At 44.8% G+C, this 18,105-nt stretch overlaps 1 protein-coding gene across 2 annotated transcripts in view; it reads right to left on the minus strand.

The window, feature by feature from the left end:
• LOC147156305 (adenosine kinase-like) overlaps positions 1–18,105 on the minus strand; it is an 87,234-nt gene that overhangs the window by 11,608 nt on the left and 57,521 nt on the right. For both annotated transcript variants that reach the window (XM_086065283.1, XM_086065284.1), the window contains exon 7: positions 7,110–7,280. In XM_086065283.1, coding sequence (XP_085921409.1) covers positions 7,110–7,280 — 171 coding nt within the window. The remainder of the gene's footprint in view (positions 1–7,109; positions 7,281–18,105) is intronic.

Genomic DNA, 18,105 nt, shown 5'->3' on the forward strand with positions numbered 1-18,105 from the left:
CTAGCTAACACTTGCTTTTCAGTACTGTATCCATTTCAGTATCAAAAAGGCATGTCTGTAGAAAAGTGTATTCACTCATGGTGCCAAAAAGTGAAATAAAAACATAAAAAATATGACCACAATGTTTGTCCCTTTAAATCATTTCTTAAAATTTGCCGTAACAGAAGGTTTCCGTTTTTTTTTTAATGGACCTCAGCTTCCATGTGACCGAATATAACGGTGCCCTTGCCCCGTCACTCCATAACATCCCTGCGGCGGCGGCGGCGACGGTGGCCTCGCTCGCCATCCATCTCGGACTGAATCCCACAAGGGCAGCGGTGGGGGAGGGGCGGGGGCGTTAAACAACCGGAAACATGTGCAGTGTATAAATATCCGATAGCAATTACGGAATGGGGGGCTGCGGTCCACAAAGGAAGGTTGAGAAGAGAGGTGTTAACCTTAGTCTGCTGGGACCTTGCGCCGTCGGGGGAAGCGGGGAGGGGGGGGGGGGGGGGGGCGCGTTTGGCAGCATTAGATATCAGTCCGATGGCCTTATCAGCTCGGAAGGCCTCCATCACACATCTCACCTCGCGCTCGGACAAGAGGTCAGAGTGTGACGGTGCCGGTTATCTCCCTCAAGGAAGTTGGCCAATATCCAGTTACTCCGCCTTTTACGATGTCTGTCGGGGGCAATATATTGTCGTCATAAAAAGCCGGGAAAACACTTAAGTGTTGTCTCTTGAGGGGCGCTTGTACAGAGTAAACATGCAGTATGAGGTTTTCATAAAATGCAGCCCCCCGAAGCCGGGTTTTAGTGAGCGAACATGACATTTAGTAGACATGTTTACCGAGAGCCGACCCACAAAAAAAAAAGGCTCAAGAAACACAAACACAACAAGGTAGCACAAGTCCGCCGTTTCGGTTCAAAGTCATACTTAAGGTGGTGTGAAATTTACATTTGGTGGCGGTCGAGGGGTTTAGCCAGTTTTAATTAGCGGCGCTTAACTTGACAAACATGAGCAGACCCACAAAAGAAGGCGAATCCCGCTGAGGGTGAACTTTTTGCGACACTTACGAATGTTGATTTCACGTCAGGGTTCGTTCAAGGTCGCAGAGATTCCTAAACATTCTCCCAAGCATTCTTAATGGTTTCCTAAAAAGTATGAATGGTTCTCCAAACTTTCAGACCATTAAGAACGTTTAGCAAACGCTACGACCTTGAACGAACCCTGAAGTGAAATCAACATTTGCTAACGTGGCAAATGTTTTTCCCTGAGTGGGAATCGGGCTTAAAGGATGTACACACAAACACGACCATTTTGGTTGCAAGCAGCCATTTTCATTTTGCCTGTTTACAGGAGTCTTACAAAGGCCAACACGCCCCGGGGTTTTTTTTTCTTTGTTTGTTTTTTTTAAGGGTTGCTACCAAAGCGAATCCACGTTTAGAGCCATGTGCTTCGGCTGCTAGCAGCGGGGATGCGCCGTTTTGAGGCTTTTGCTACAAAAGTACTCAAAAGACTCAACACAAAGCAAAGTGAAATGTTTGCCTACCACGAGAAGAACGAGTCTCAAGAACCCACGCAGGAGAACACACAGGAAGTTGGCCATTTTTTTTGTGTGGCGCGGCCATTTTGCTCATTCTCCTTCACTCCTTCAAAGTGGAACTTGTCCTCGCAGATTTGTACACGATTGCTATCAAATTAGAACCTCTGACCACTCAACGGACGGACAAGGATCCATTTGTGAAGGGATTCCAGTTTTTCGTCATTGCGTAGGACTCGCATTCAACCGAGAGTCCGTTTACCTGCCTCAAGTTGCAGAAACCCGTTTTTCAACTTGATGATAACGTCAGGGAGACGACGCCGCGTCGATTGCGCTTTTGACGGCTTGCCAGTCGTCTCCCGAGCACGGGAAATGACGGCGAAGCCCCCCCGGGACACGACTGCCAAAAAGGGCTGGGCACGCAATCACGAGGAGACAAAAGGGACTGCGCACCCGCCGACGCCGTAAGGAAAAAGAGGATTGTGGGAGCAATTAGGACTGCAGGGGCGTCTGGAAAATGGCCGCCGGGCGTCCGAGGAAAAAACGCCGACGTCGGCGCCGTGGCGAGATCTCCTCTTACATCCGGATTTTTTTATTAGAGGGCGAGCATGGCCGTGCGAAGGGATTGTACTTTCCCTTATTGAGGTTCTGAAATATCGGAAATTCCCCGACGGTTTGACGGAAGTCAAAGAAATGCGCCGCTCTCAATGAGTTGCAGTAAGAAGTCCGACTTCTGAGCGGCATGGCACTCTTCCTGGTTGAGGTTCCAAAATGACAGCAGATTGATTTGCGCTTAACAAGGTAAAAACAGGTACAATTTTACTGCGCATTGACGTTAAAAACAAGAACCAGTCGATTGATCTCATGATTGAGACGAAAAACACGATTTGCTTGCGCGAGCAGCAACGCACTCTCGCACGAGGTCGGAAATTCACAGTTCTTCTCCCCAAAAAGTTAGTTCGTTGCCAAACTTGAAGTTAGGAAAGTAGCATTGCACATTTTTCTTGTTAAATTGCACTTTTCCTCATCGGAGGTCCGAAATGTCCAAAATTCCCAGTTTTCCCACTGGAGCAGGTTGTATCGTTTTTTTTTTTCTTTCTCTTTTCCATTTAGCAAATGATCCCAGCTAATATGCGCGCCGTGACTCATCTGGCTCCGTAACCGCACGTCACGGCGAAGGTCAGCGTTCTCCAGGCGGGTGATGACTCATCACGGCCCAAGCGAAGAGCTGCTGCGATTAAAAGTGGACTTCCCGTCCCGCGTCTTTCGCCTTCATTCAATGGCACCTTGTGATCCGTCTGCCAATTGCCGTTTAGTATCGCGGACTTGAAAGTGGCCCGTATCGGAAGGCGGACCCCGTTTTTGTTTTTTTTCTTGTCGCTGAGCTGCGGAGGGGGTTCGCTTAAAGCGGCTTGAAATGACCACGGCACCGCTTTTAAAGCACCGCTAAATGCCCATTTAGCCTTTTGTTAAATGTGCTCACTGATTGTGTAGTCAATTACAATAAAGACGACGAGACCGCTGGGTCTATAAATAAGCCCTCTGGAACTTTCCTTTAGCACGAGTTATTATAGAATCTGAAATGGTTGGGAAACGATAATGGATCTTGTCCAAATGCTCATTAGAAAATTACATTTACTAAGTTTTGTACTCTCTTTAATTTCTGTCTCTGTGCTCAACTATGGAGGACCAAAATGAAAACTAATTAACTAAATAAATAAATAAAAAAAGTCAAAATAAATACAAAAGTAAATATATAAATAGAATTAAAAACGCTCTATGTATTAATTTCATGCTGCAGACGCTCTGTCAGGTCGAAATGTTATTCAAATGAGGGGGCGGTCCTAATCGTGCCTTGGGTTGGGCTCCGCCGTTGCAAACTGTTGTTCGCCGACCTGCTCACTCGACCATTGAAAGGCAGTTTGCAACGGCGGAGCCCAACCCCTAAGACACGATTAGGACCGCCCCCTCATTTGAATAACATTTTGACCTGACAGAGCGTCTGCAGCATGAAATTAATAAATGTGAGAGGTGAGCATTTTTATTTATATATTTATTTCAACATTCATTTTTATATTTTAATTTTTTGAATCTTGTTTATTTTTGTATTATTATTATTATTTTTTTTTTACTTGTATTTATTTATTTAGTCATTTATATATTTTTAATTTAGGCAGTTTTGGTCCTCCCTACTAAACGTGCTCGCCGAAATGTTGCCATATTGCAAACCTGACTACGCTTGCAATTTCAGGCTTCTTCGTCCTACTCGCCATGTAGCAAAAAAAAAAAAAACTAGCATTAGCGCTAGCCATTGTTTTTGCTACAGGCTTGCTAAAGCGGCTACAAACGTGTCCAAGTGCCACAAAACTGGCACTGATGGAACACATTTCTATATTTTATATTTTGACATGGAAATTCGAAAAAGTCTACGATATTTATCTTTAAATATGTTCTCATTGAAAATGAGAAACAAGTAAAATTGTGCATTATTTTTGATACCCTTCATACATTTTCTCCTGTATTTATTTCATCTTCTTAATAAATGCCTTAATATACCTCCTGTAATTATTTATGCACTCAGCGGTGGTGCAGCTCGATTTGTAAATCACATTGTCATTCACAAATTGCCTTTGTTCAAAGAATTGTCAATTCTGGCAGGACCAAAACACCAGCTAATGAACTTGTCTTTTCATTCGTACGACTGACTTTGCTAAGTGTTCGGCAGATGGCGCATTGGCTTTGAACGTGACATGAGACGAGCCCCGAGCAGATTATTGAGAAGGAAAAAACAAGTGCTGGCGCGAACCTCCTGTCATTGAGTACGACACTTTTGTAAAAAATAACTAAGATACTGATTAAGTTTATTTTTTCCCTTTTTTTGTCTTGCTAGCATGGTCGTTGTAATGTTTCCATGAAAATATGCAGAGGATCAAAATTATACGACAGTGTTGTCTCTTAAAGTGAGAAAAGATTCCTTTAACTCGCGGGTGGATCCGGCATTTCATCACCAAGCTACAGAAACATGCGATGATGGCTAGCCCGATAGCTAACGCCGGCTCGTACCGCCAACTAGCTAATGCCAGCTAGCAACGCCAGCTAGCTAGTATGCAATGATGGCTAGCCCGATAGCTAACGCCGGCTTGTACCGCCAACTAGCTAATGCCAGCTAACAACGCCAGCTAGCTAACACTAGCTAGTATGCAATGATGGCTAGCCCGATAGCTAACGCCAGCTAGTACCGCCAACTAGCTAATGCCAGCTAGCAACGCCAGCTAGCTAACACTAGCTAGTATGCAATGATGGCTAGCCCGATAGCAAACGCCGGCTCGTACCGCCAACTAGCTAATGCCAGCTCGCTAACACTTGCTTTTCAGTACTGTATCCATTTCAGTATCAAAAAGGCATGTCTGTAGAAAAGTGTATTTACTCATGGTGCCATCTGAACTACTGCCCGTCTTGTTCGACGTTAAGGTGAAAAAGTGAAATAAAAACATAAAAATTATGACCACAATGTTTCTCCCTTTAAATCATTTCTTAAAATTTGCCGTAACAGAAGGTTTCCGTTTTTTTTTTTAATGGACCTCAGCTTCCATGTGACCAAATATAACGGTACCCTTGCCCCGTCACGCCATAACATCCTTGCGGCGGCGACGGCGGCCTCGCTCGCCATCTTGCTAGCATGGTCGTTGTAATGTTCCCATGAAAATATGCAGAGAATCATGTGTACTCCTATTAACGCACATCCACACAAGAAATGTCGGGATCTAAACTGATACGTTTTCAGGCAGTGTGGTCAAAATTCCAAATGTTTTGGTTAAGGAGTGAATCGACTTCACAAAAGAGCAGACGAGATATACAGTAGATAAATGCGGACATTAGCAACGCTTAAAAGCCCAATCAGTCAGGGAGATTAATTCCGTAATGATGGTTCCGTTCCTCTTAAATACCGCAATGCAAACCCCGGCGTAATGGTTCCATCCCCTGCTGCCCTTCTTTTGTGTGCGTCTTTATCTCCTACACTCAAGAGAGCACGTTGGTAAATCGCCGCTAATTTTATCGCTGCTAATCATTTCGCTTGTCGGGGGCCGTATTAACTGCTGCCATAAAAAAAAAAAAAATAATGGAATCGATGGTTGTTTCCGTGTCAGGTGGTCGAAAGGACAAAGCGGGAGGAGTCAATTAAAGTCGCGTTATTGCACGACAAGTTAGCCACTTAAACACGGCGCCGCCGCCGGTACCGCAACCGCCGTCGCTATCCTCGCGTCAGAAATTGAAAGTTACAAGCTTCACGTTCCAAGCGACTGTGGCAAAAATCAAGGGTTGACTCGCTTCACAAGCATAAGACGTTCCCCTTCATCTGAACATTAGCGTGGATTTTAAACATAGAAGGGCCAAAACATGCCGTGTGAAAATTAAAACGGCACTAAAAAAAAACTAGCCACCAGAGGGTGCTAGAACTGCACAAATGGAAATCAACCTGACTTTTAACAGATGTGCTGCTTTTAATATCGTGACATGACGATAACGATATTGTGGCCGCTTTGATATCGCGATATCACGACATTGCCGTCATGGTTACATTCCTAATAATTAAAACACTTAAGCAAGTCATAAGTCAAGTAATACAAACTTGCTCAGTCCCGTCATATCTTCCCACTTGGCAGCCCGTATTTGTATTTGTTTTAGTTAGCTGCAAAAACATGTTCATGTAAAAAAAAATAAAAATCCTATTGTGTGAATCCAGTCTTCGTAAGGTTTATTATTTTATTGTCCTCTCAATTAAATGTGTAACCGGCATGAAGTTTAGCTAATGTTGCTGTGGCTGGTCGTCTTTTTTTACAAAAGAGCAACATCAAAGTAAAAAAATTATTATAATTTTTTTTTTTAAAGTAAAGTACAAAATCAATATTTTGTCTTGTCGATCGGATTTGAACGAGTACAAAAATGTATGTTTGGATGTTGACTGGCCTGAAGTGATTTCAAGGAGGCGGTCCCTTTTGTCTGTCAATCAACAAACGTGAACTGGACTGTATAAGCGAGCCGTCGTCTCAGCAGCCCGCACGCACGCACGCACGCACGCACGCACGCACGCACGGACGGAGGCCAACGGGAGTCAAAACAGCGCAGAAAGACATTCGCCGTCGGCGGCGCTCCCCGCTTGAGGCGTCCGACGGGTGAATGTCGGCTCTGTTTGCTCTCATTTTGGGTTCCGGGGAACGAGTGTTCCCACGTTAATCCGTCGGCAAACACGCAATTATCCCCAATCATTTAAGTCAATAATGACTGGAGGTGGAAGAGAAATTCTTGAGGCAAACGGTTACAGTAACCAGAGACGCAAAACACGCAGCGTTTGCAAAACACACGCACGGGAGGCAGAATCCTTCCTCAATGCAATTGGGCGAAAGCGGCTGCGCAAAAATGCTGGCGTAAGTGAAAAATCCGTGTTTTCTTTCAACCGTGCGGAAGTCGTCTGCACACGCGCGAGACGAGATTCGATTTTTTTTTTTTTGCTTAAAACGTCACCGTTCAAACGTATTTGTGACTTCCTCCCCCCCAGTGGTCGTCCAAATGCAGCAAACGCGACTTACCGTCTCGTTGCCAAACAGGATGTCCACGTACGGCATGATCTCCATCATGGCGGCGTTGAAAAACTGACAGATGAAAGGCGCCGACAGGTTCACGCAGAAGAGCTTGTTGTTTTCCGAGGCGTGCTTGGCCACCTTGAGCATCGACTCCGGGGACACGGTCAGGAAAAAGCCCTGAAAACAAACAGAAATTTCAAATGAGCTTTTTTTATTTTCTTTTATTTTTATTTTTACACCAAGCTTGACTGACCCACATACGAATGTAGGTTTGATTTTCATAGGTTGTCACTTCCTGTTAATTTTGCCCCGTGCGGTTGAGTCACTTGGACTTTTGACTCATGTAAGTGTCTTAGCCACTTCGCCAAATGCTCACCGAGTTCTAAATTGTCTAAATTGACTTTTGGAATGGCCAAACTTTTTTTTCTTGAACATAAACATGAATACTTTGATTCCGTTTTTGCGCCATTTTATTTTACGGAGCACCGAGTGACGACGTACACTGACGCATTAGCTTCTTGAGCTAGCCACTAGCACAGAAAATGTTTGCAACTTTTGGATTGTCCAAACTTCAAGTAACTTCACTATGATTAGAAAAAAAATAAAAATTAAAAAATTAATAAAAAATGTTGGCAGGATTCTGACTTTATTCTCAGATTTCGGACTTTAAAGTGAGAATTCTGAGAATAAAGTGAGAATCCTGCCAAACTTTCACTGGCCCTAATCCTCTTCCGTACTTCACAAACTCGATTTTCGTGTATTTATTTGAGCAAAAATAACGAGTGAATGTTTATTGGTCAAATTCCAAATCGTCCATTTTTTTGCTGCATCCTAACTTGGAACGCATACGATGAAACGTAAGACGATCCAGAACGGCTCCGACCAACCGAAAGACTTTAAACTGCTAATTTGCGGGTTTGAGGGTTGGAATTATTGAATGTAAAGAAGAGACTTTTCGGGAGCAACAAAGGAAAGCGGTAAAGGAAAGGGGGGGGGCAGTCGATGCGGAACCGACCCCGTGGTCGGGAAACAACGCGCTCGTATCCGATGATGGCCGAACAAAAGTCTCGTCTGGACTCCCCTTACTCGGAAAGAAGAGAAGCATGCTCGCTTCATTGTGTGAATGAATACAAATCGGGTAAGAAAACACCTTTGAGTTTCAGGTGGGAACCCGACACGAGGCGCGCGGGAACGCCGCTCTCCCTTTTGATACCGATCGGCTTAACCTTGTTTTCCAGCGACAAGCTGCTCTCGAAAAGCAGCGGGGCAGCAAAATAACAAAAAACAAGAGTTTCGGATGATCCGTTTAATCCGCCTACTTTCTCTCTGGGGCTCATTAAAGCCCGATGACATCAGCTGTAAAGCCAAGCGACCGAGCGCTCAATTAAAAGGCGCGAGGTAAGACGACACGCGGTCACTTTGGCGGCGGACAATTGGCGCTCGAGCGGAGACTCGTCATGTCGCAGGTCGCAGGCCCGCCCGAGAGCCAAAAGAAGACAAAAAGACGGGAAGTGGCACGGCGCTGATGGCCCGTCAGCGACCTTGACATCTTCCTTTAGCCGCGCGCCGACGCCGCGTCAGCCGCAGATTTGTCTTCCGACGCCGGCGCTTCCAAATAAACCCGTCGCTGATCAAAGCAGCCCGAGGCTCGCTCCAATATCTTGAGCGGCTGCGAACTTTGAAACGCTCGCTCGCTGCGCTGCGGCCATCAGTCGCTTCCACTTTGCCAGAACCATGACGCCACATTTCCCAGAAGTGGAAACATAGCAACTGCTGCCCGAAAGAGGATCCCGGTGACGGAGGGGGGGGTTGTGGTGGGGGTGAACACCGAGGGGCGCAATTTGAAGGACCAATATTTGAAATCTTTTTGTTTTAGGAAAGTGAAATCGAAAGAACAATACTGAGCTCTTAAAAAGAAGAAAAAAAAAAAAAGAAAAAAAAAGGGAAAGTGAAACCGCAAAAGGCACCGCTCGTTTGTTTTCTGCGCAATTGTTAGCTTGTCTTCTTTTTGGGCTCTGCTCTTGCGATTAGAAGCTGCACTCATCAGAGTTTTTGCCTTTTGTCGTCATGGTAACGAAACCTGAACTTTGGCCAAGCACAGGTTATGACTGTGTTTTGGGTTGGGTCATTGTGTTATGATGTTGATGTTATCATTTTTTTATGCAGTTGCTATGTTCCTTGTGATGAGTAATGATGAACACTATGTTCCCGTTCCATTATGTTTGATGATGATGCGTTAGCCACTCTTAGGTTGTCTAGTCGTATGCAGTTACTATGTCCCTTGTGATGATAATGTTATCAGTTGCTATGCAGTATTACGGTCCTGCATTGGTCGCTCGTTTGTCATATAAGACTTTATTCTGTCAGATAAAACGATGCATTGCCATACCGAGAGTTACTCAATGACACTTTAGTCAGTACATTGAGGTTCCTGAGCTGAGGTTTTTCTCTCTCTTTTTTTTTATTATTATTATGGGCAACGAAGGATGGCTGAGGTTCGAAAACGAAGAAAGTAGTCACACTTCGCTCTAGGATTTTTATAGGCTATCCGCCCCGAAAAAAAAAGGCTTGGCCAGCTAAAGTAAAACGGCACAACAGCAAATATTTCTTTCAGGGTGACACTTCTTAACTTTTATTTATAGCCACAAAGTGAAAAGTGCAGAGTGGGAAGCAATGAGAATCCAAGATGTCTCGATTCCCAAGTGGCTCGCCTTTCAAATCAAGGTAACGCCGCAGCAATCCTGCTCCCGAAAGTCCCACAGTTGCGACTCCAGCGGTGTCGGGCCGAGCGCCAAGTCAAATTCCAGTTTGCATCCGCAAAAGCGTCTGGGAAACGGAAGGCGGTTAAGTCTTTAGCGGTGGTGCCGGGCGCGGGATCGAGTGGCGAGGACAGTGGGGGTCTATTTTCACAAGCGTCAGGGACGCTGTCCAAACGGAGGGACGGCGGTCTCGTTTCCAGGTCAGGATGATCTTCGTGGCCCCGTTTCTGGTCAGCCTCTTTTGGCGGTCACGGGTCAATCGGACGGGAGACGACTGAACTCGCGTCGGGACGGCGCGTCTGCCTTGCAGTTCTCGGGGTTGCGCAGGATTTCGAATGTTGCCTCCGGTTTTCCTGTGTTTCAGTTCGAAAGTCCTCAATGTTCTCGCTTGGCTTTTCTATACAGCTGATTTTTTTTTATTATTATATATTATTATTTATTTGTCTGACGTCGAGTCCAGAATGTGCCTTGCCCGTTGCCGCAAGGAATCCAGCACACTTGCCACCCAAATGAGGACAAGCACTATTTTAAAAACAAAAAAAAAGAATAGGATGGAAGAATTTCCTCACAGTGGGAGAAGTCACATTGTTGTGGCAACGTCCCGCCATTGTGCGTGCGTACGTGCGTGCGTGCGTGCGTGCGTGCGTGCGTGCGTGCGTGCTTGATGGCTGCTTGGCTGTGATGGATGGTGAGGTGTCACCCGGCTTAAAATACAAGTGGATGCTTGAAGGGTGAAAAAAAAAAAAAAATCTATTTTAGGAGAAACACTCCAGGGAAATAAGATTTTTTTTGTTTTCCATCACTAAAGTTCAGTATTAATTCCACAGCCTGGTGAGAACTAAAGTACATTTCGCACCACTTAAAAAAAAAAAAAAAAGCCCTCATTGCACTCGCTGTCTTCTGCCAATGCAATGTTGTACTAATATTGAATTTCCACAAATTAAGAACAAAAAAAATGCAAGCCGACTCTCAAACAGAGGCTTTCTTATTACCCATAAAAAATAATAATAAAAAAAACGGAACAGTAACTATCGCACATCCAAGAACTGCTGAGCACATGTGAACTGTGTTGCTAACCAAAACAGCAGCACAGCAACAGTCTCTCAGAGGAGCTACTTGGTTTTAATTGTTGTCAAGTGATATATTGCAGAACAACAACATTATTATTATTATTATTATTATTTTTGAATTAAGACAAAAATAAAATGAAAATACATTAATACATTCCAAAAAATGACTTTGTATGACGGACACAATATGGTTCTATATCATAAGACCACCTATTTATAGACCACTTTATTAGATCGACCTGCACAATCGACTCAAATCAATTTTGTTATGCTTTGTTAATTTTTCCCCCCAATATTTCATTGAATTAGAAATAATTCAATTAAAAAAAAAAAATCAGAAACTCGTTTATTCCAAAACTGACGACAAATAAAGGCCTCACTCATAACAGTTATTTTGCCGAAATATGATATCATATACGATGATAGAGCACTTCATTCTCTCGCTGTCAAATAGTGGGACTAAATATCAATATCTTGATGTATCGTATCATTGACCTCCACTATACATACTTATTGATATTTTTTGCGCCACTCCGAGGATCAATACTGTCAAAGAAGTAAATACAAGTTGAAGAGCATCACGCCGCCATTTTCACGGCCGCCGATAACATCTGCTTCTTCGTCTTGGTTTCCAGCTGCCGGCCAGGACTCGTGTTCCGCGCCAGCTTATCTGATCGCTTGCAAATTCATCCACTGCTGCCGAAGGGGACTTTAAGGGGGGGGGAAGGCCAATTGCAGCGGAAGACATACGGGCGGGCTGCGCTTTTCCGCGTCTCCGGGGGCAACCCAATTGGGATTTAACAACCTGGGCGGACATCTTGAAATAACGGCTTTATCTTTTCCTAAAAAAGCTGCCGCAAGAGCCGTAAAGAGGCGGGACCTCAGGAACGAAGACTGAACGGACCCGGGGCGAGGTGAGCCTCATAAGAGGGGAGATTATTTTGTGAACCCTCATTATTTGCGGGGGGGGGGGGGGGGGGGGGTTGGGGTTACGGACCCCGTCGGAGCTATTGACCCCACAGAGGCTGACGTCGCAGTAAAAAAAAGGTTGCTCGTGGGTCAAACTGGATGTGCAGTCAACTCCACAATACTGCAGTTGACCTGGCCGGTCCGGCACAAAACGGGTTAAAGCGGACTCCCGGCACCCGCTCTCCGTCGTCCTTGTGTGCCACGTTGCACTTAATTAGCGTCGCACTGCCAGCGGCTCGCTCTCTCCTTCGGTGACTCTCAAGAGGAAAAGTCACGTGAACAAACACACGCTGAGAGAAAATATCAGAAACTCAGAACTCAGGTACCCAATATGTTTGGTATCGGTAGCTCCCGCCGTACAGTATCAATACTAGGGATGGGACGATATTGTTAGCCTTTATGGTACGATATCGATGTTGGGGACTGGCAGCAAAAAGTATCATATCAACTTCCAATGTATATTTTAGAGAGCACTTTAAAACAACCACTGCTGTTTTCTTAAGATGAAATCCAAGAGGCCCCAGGGTTGAACCCTGTGGAACACCATAAGTTCCGTTATACATGTGAATTTATATTGCACATCTTCGACCGACCACTTCCTTTTGTTACTTACTCATAGTATGAAAGGATTAAGTACAATTTAAGTGTATTAACTCATTTGCTCCCAAAACGTTCTATTTTAAATATGGCCATGCTCCCAAAGACGTATTTATACGCTTTGATGCAGCCGCTGAACCGAAGAGAATGCTTGTAGCAATGGAAAAAAAACGGCTAGGAGGTGGCAGCAGAGTATCAGAGACCAACCAGGGCCATGTTGAAACAAGCTCTTTCCCCCTACTGTTTTAACACAGATTTGTAAATAACGATGAAACTTGGCTATATTTGCTAATTGCTGCAAAGTGGAAACAGACAAAAATATACTTTTTTTTTTCCTCCTGATGAAAGAAATGCAAAATCAGTCCAAATCCAGTAAAACAGCCGGAAGTGAAGCGGGTTGCGAGTCAATGAGTATAAAACTCATAAAATGGCATCGCAACGAATTGCATGGTTGGATGAGGCAGTACCGGATCCGTACTCAGAAAACGCCAACTCTTAAATCACTTGACGCGACTGTTTGGAAACACATCTGCAGTTGAGTGGATAAACACCGCGGGTTTCTGGTTTCAGTGAATAGTTCCAAAAGGTGCTACTGTGATGGATGCGAACGAGTCCGACGGGGGTCAATTAAGGTTTGAATACTGCGACGGGGCGGCGGGAGACAGTGGGGTCCAGTGTTCGCAGCCGGCCCGGCGAAAGCCGGCGCAGCGGCTCGGAAAATTACGGGTAATTGGCCGAGCCGTCGAATCCAGTTTGGCTTCGCCCGAGAGCCTAAAATAACAAATCTGTGATTGCTCCGAGGCCCCGAAGAGTTAATTTGATACACATTTCTACACCCACCTTGAAATGTACTCGCGCTCGCGCTCGCACTCCGCAACCCCCCCCTTTTTGCAAATTCTATCCATCTGCCGGATTAAGTTGGAGCAGCGGGAGAAGGTGAGGTTGAGGCACGAGGTTGTGCGAAGGCTGTCAAACTCCACGCAGGATAAATAACGCATTCGGGCTTGTTGGCGTTTTGGATTGAAAAAGATGTCGTGTTACGCATAATTAGGGGCGGGCCCACACGCTTACGCAGTTCAACAAAGGAGGGTCTTTTTTCCTCACCCGACTGACTGATGGACGTCCGCCACCTTGAAACTTGACACCCCCTAAACTTGCTAAAGTAAGCTGTCGGTTAAAGAGTCGTGAAAAGGTGATGATGTCACAGGAAGAACGTGTTCGGGAACGAGCACGGTGAGCATCATTTTCTCCACAATCAAAGTCAAACGTGACATTCGGCGGTGGTCGCGTTTATTTGGAGAAAATTCAACCCGAAAATACACTTTCACGTAGCAACGTGAGATTTAATAGCAATGCTCGTTATGGTTCGGCTAACACAAAAACTCTAATGAAGACATGCCCCAAAAAAGGGACGGGAAGTCCGACATTTTGCTTCAAAGCGGCCATTTCCAAAGCGACCGGTAATTATACGAATCATCATTCATCTTGGATAATGATGTCTTTTCTGTTTCAAATTGAAGAAACGGAGTGTATGCTAGCTGAGTTAGCCTAAATAAAGTCCCATTGCAACCCATTGAAAATGCTTAAAAAAAAAAAATGACGCTCATCTTAAATGCCATCCTGTCAACATTTCCGTTTGGACTCCTGGCTTTTAGTTTGACATTTTTATACTTGTCCACCAGGGGGGGGCGCTACTGTCTCCCCCATTCCAAGCATGCAGCAAACATCCACGCCGTTTTACCGCTTTCTGCATTTTGTTGCCTCGCTTTTCAAATGAGAAGTTTGTGCCGAGTAAGCTTTTACATCGACACCAAAACGAATCCGATAATCAAGAGTTAAAATCTTCCCCCGCAAAATCGAAGCGTCGTTTCTCCCTGGAGGTGATGGCGGTTTTCCCAAACAAAACGGGAAGTGCAAAAACAAAACGACTTGTTTTCGCAATATTTGTTCCAAAAACCAAAATGAATAAAAACGGAGAACGACTCGTTTTTCAATTTCAGATTTTGTGCACAAATGGAAAATTGGGAAAAACGGACAACGGGCGATTTGCACATTTCGTCCAGTTGAGATATTTTTACTTAACACAAGTTGCGTGACCTGGAAGCGATTTATTCATTTGAAATCTGACTCGTGGTTTTGCACTCATCTGTATATATTTACTGGATAGCTGATATCGTCTAGTATATAATAGTCTGCTCACGAGATGGCAATGTAAGATGGCCGCCGTGTGGCGTTAACAGGCTTGCATAACGGCTAGCCAGAAATATATACGGATCAGTGTGTACTATTAATTGATTGATTATGATGTGCTCTTCAGTGGGGGTAAGAGGGTAAAAAACTCTGAGGCCAGAAGACATGACCACCGTCAAAGTCGAGCCACGAGTCAGACAAAAAAAAAAATAATAATAATAAAAAAACGCTTCCGGGTCACGCAACTTGCGGCAAGCGAAAATATCCAAACTGGATGAAACGTCCAAATCGCCATGCGTGGCGTGTGCCTTTTTGAGGGCTTTTACATGCAATAAGATGGATGCCTTTTTGGGAAATTCAGTCCAATGTAGCCAGTTTGACTTAGCGACAAGAAATGTATTAGCCATGTCTATCATGAGTAGACGCAGAAAAAAAGTCTCAAGAAGTCAAGCACCAAAAACGACACGAGGAGTCGACCTTTGACAGGAATCCCTTAAAGGCGAACCTGTCATAGAGATTTTGTCCAACAGGGTTGACTGTCCGATCCCGTTTTTTTCAGTAATCAATGATTAAATCACAGTCACTGTAAAATCAGATTGCAACAAAGCGCTTTGCCAAATAGTGAGCCAATACTTTACAAATGCTCGTCAGCGCTTGATAATGATGAACGCGAGCCTCGTTCTAAACAGTTTATCGGACTAGACTTTCGGTACCTTTTCCTACAACGGCTCTAAAAATGATGAAATTCCGCCAAAGTCACGCTGAGGTTTTCGAACCCGCTGACACTTAACAACATGTTTTACACTCACAACAAGCAGCAACTCCAGCTCTGGAGAGCGAGCGAGCGAGCGAGCGAGCGAGCGAGAGGGAGGGAGGGGAAAAAAAGAAAAATCGATTGCCCGCAGGCGAGAAGTGTGAACTTTCATAGCCTAAGTCCAATTTCCTTGAAAGCGCCGGGCCCTAAATCACATCAAGCCGAAGCGATGCGGGTGTGGAATTATGCAAAAGACACATTTTACTGCGCAGGAAGTCTCAGGCGGAGAAAAGTTGACGCTTGTTTATTTAAGCGCAGAATGTTGTTTCGCAATATTCCAGCGCAAGAAGAGCCGCAGCGGAGCGCAGCGAATTGTCATCAACTTTTGAGTCGGGGATTTTCGTATATACGCCGTTTACTTCCTCCCCTCCATAAAAGTGGTCAAATATTTGCGGCAAAAGTGTTCCCGCGCTCGCTCAAAAGCAGGCCAAAGAAAACGACCGTACGCGGCGTTTTCGGCTCGGAGGCGTCGGGCCGCCGCGCCAAAGCCATTCGAGCGAGAATTATTGCACGCTCACGCAAACGTCTTTCAAACAAATTTATTATTTTAATTTGATCGTATTTATTAGGGCTGTAACTAACATTTGTCGATTCATTGGATAAAAAACGTTTTTTATCCCTTTATTCAAAAACAAGACGGTATTTTATTGTGTGAATTTTAAATAAAATTAGCCTGAAAAATGAAGCGGATGCAAAACAAAACATGCAATGGTGAAAAAAAAAAAAAAGTCCGTGAAAATCCTCCCTTCCACTTTGAGCCTGGCCGCCACATGAAAAATGTCCTTAAGGAGAAAAATACCCCCCCCCCCAATAAAAGCCGGTGTGAGGAGCGGGGAGGTGCAAGGTTGCCTTCTAATTGCAGCAGAAGAGCGAAGCCACGTCCGAGTAAACAAAGTCTGATCGATGGCGGGGATTATATCGAGAACAGAGCCTTTGGTCTTCGGCCAAGGAGCGCAAACACTGAGAATGAAGGGGGGGGGGGGGGGGGCACAGCCGGTTGAGTTAAAAGGAATCACAAGGAAGTGGTGGGGGGCCGGATCGAGTGCGCCGTGTCACCACGTATGTCGCGCCGTCTACTTGATCACATCTTGCTTATTTCGATCTGATGGAACGATAAGAGAGAGAGAGAGAGAGAGAGAGAGAGAGCAGCGCTTCAGGTCGGCCCACATTCCGAACTGCATTGTGGTGCGGCGTCGAGTCACTATTTTCTCACATTCTCCAGTTCAGTGCTTCTCAAGCATTTTACCGCCTAGAAAAAATGAAGCTGTAACATGAAAATAAATCTCTTGTCAATTTGACACCGAGAAAGTGTTAACAATCTTGCCAATTTGAACGGATAACAATTTTAACTTCAAAATCAGAAAAATTCCAAATTTGCTGACTGTCACACCAACAACGAAGCGTTCTAAAGCAGTAATGCGAGCGCGAAGTTGTCCACATGCTGCTTGTCGGATCGGACGTTTGACATTTTTGCTTTTTTTACCTCATTCTTCCACCTTCTCTATGTGATATGCATGCACTCGCAGCCAACAATGAGGCGCTCTAAAGTGGCCACACTAGTGGACTTCCCCAAAGGTAAGATGCTTTTTTAGACACGCCCCCCCCCACCCCTCCCTAAATAAAGTATATTTGCATCTGCTACTGTTTTGCAGCAATTAGCATTAGAATATAGCTACGTTTCATCATTATTCATAAATCTCTTTAAAACCGCGGGGAAAGGAACTTATTGCAATTTGGCCCTGGTTGATCTCTTATACTCTGCTGCCACCTGCTGACCGTTTTTCTAATTACTACCATTGCTTCAAGCATTCTCGTCAGCTCAGAGGCTGCACATCAAAGTATGCTTTAGCATAAAACAAATATAAAAACGGTATAATCAAGTCCTCCTCAGCAGTAGTTGGCGCTGTGCAGCGGCAGTTTTGACAATCAGCAAGTCGTTTGCATCAGAAAGAACGTTTTTAGTTTTCTGGTGAGCTAACAAATACACGCACGCACGCACGCACGCACGCACGCACGCACGCACGCACGCACATACACATACTCACCCACACACACACAAAAAAAAAAATATATATATATATATATATAACAAAAATAAAAATAAAAATAATAATAAAAGAGCAATGATGATGACATTTCCGAATGAACAATACTGAGCTCTTAAAAAAAATAAATAATAATAAATAAATAAATAAATAAATAAATAAAAATTAAAAAAAAAGAAAGAACGTTTTTATCATTCAGTTGAATGCAATGCGGCCTCCGGCGTTCACGTGACCAGCGGCCCTATGTGGGGGGGCCGCGCAGCCGAGCGGGAAGCCAGTCAGGGCCAAAACGACGGCAGCGCGCCAGCAGAGTCTCCTTGAACTGCTGCAATTTGATTATAAAAAGAGGTTAAGCAAACGGCATCATAAATCTGTCATGTTTTTAATACCAAGGGCCATTTTGTGTGCGGCGAGCGGCCATCGAAGGAGCGCTCCGTGCTAAAGTGCCGCCCCCCCCCGCATCCCTAACGACTTTTGTTGACCACCCAAGAGCAGTTCGGGGTTCAATCGCGACTGCCTTCATCAGTTTCAACGTTTCCTCATCGTGTCCTTACGAAA

This window comes from Leptonotus elevatus, chromosome 20 (genome assembly GCF_054856555.1).
Source record: "Leptonotus elevatus isolate MCC_2025b chromosome 20, RoL_Lele_1.0, whole genome shotgun sequence".
NCBI lineage: Eukaryota > Metazoa > Chordata > Actinopteri > Syngnathiformes > Syngnathidae > Leptonotus > Leptonotus elevatus.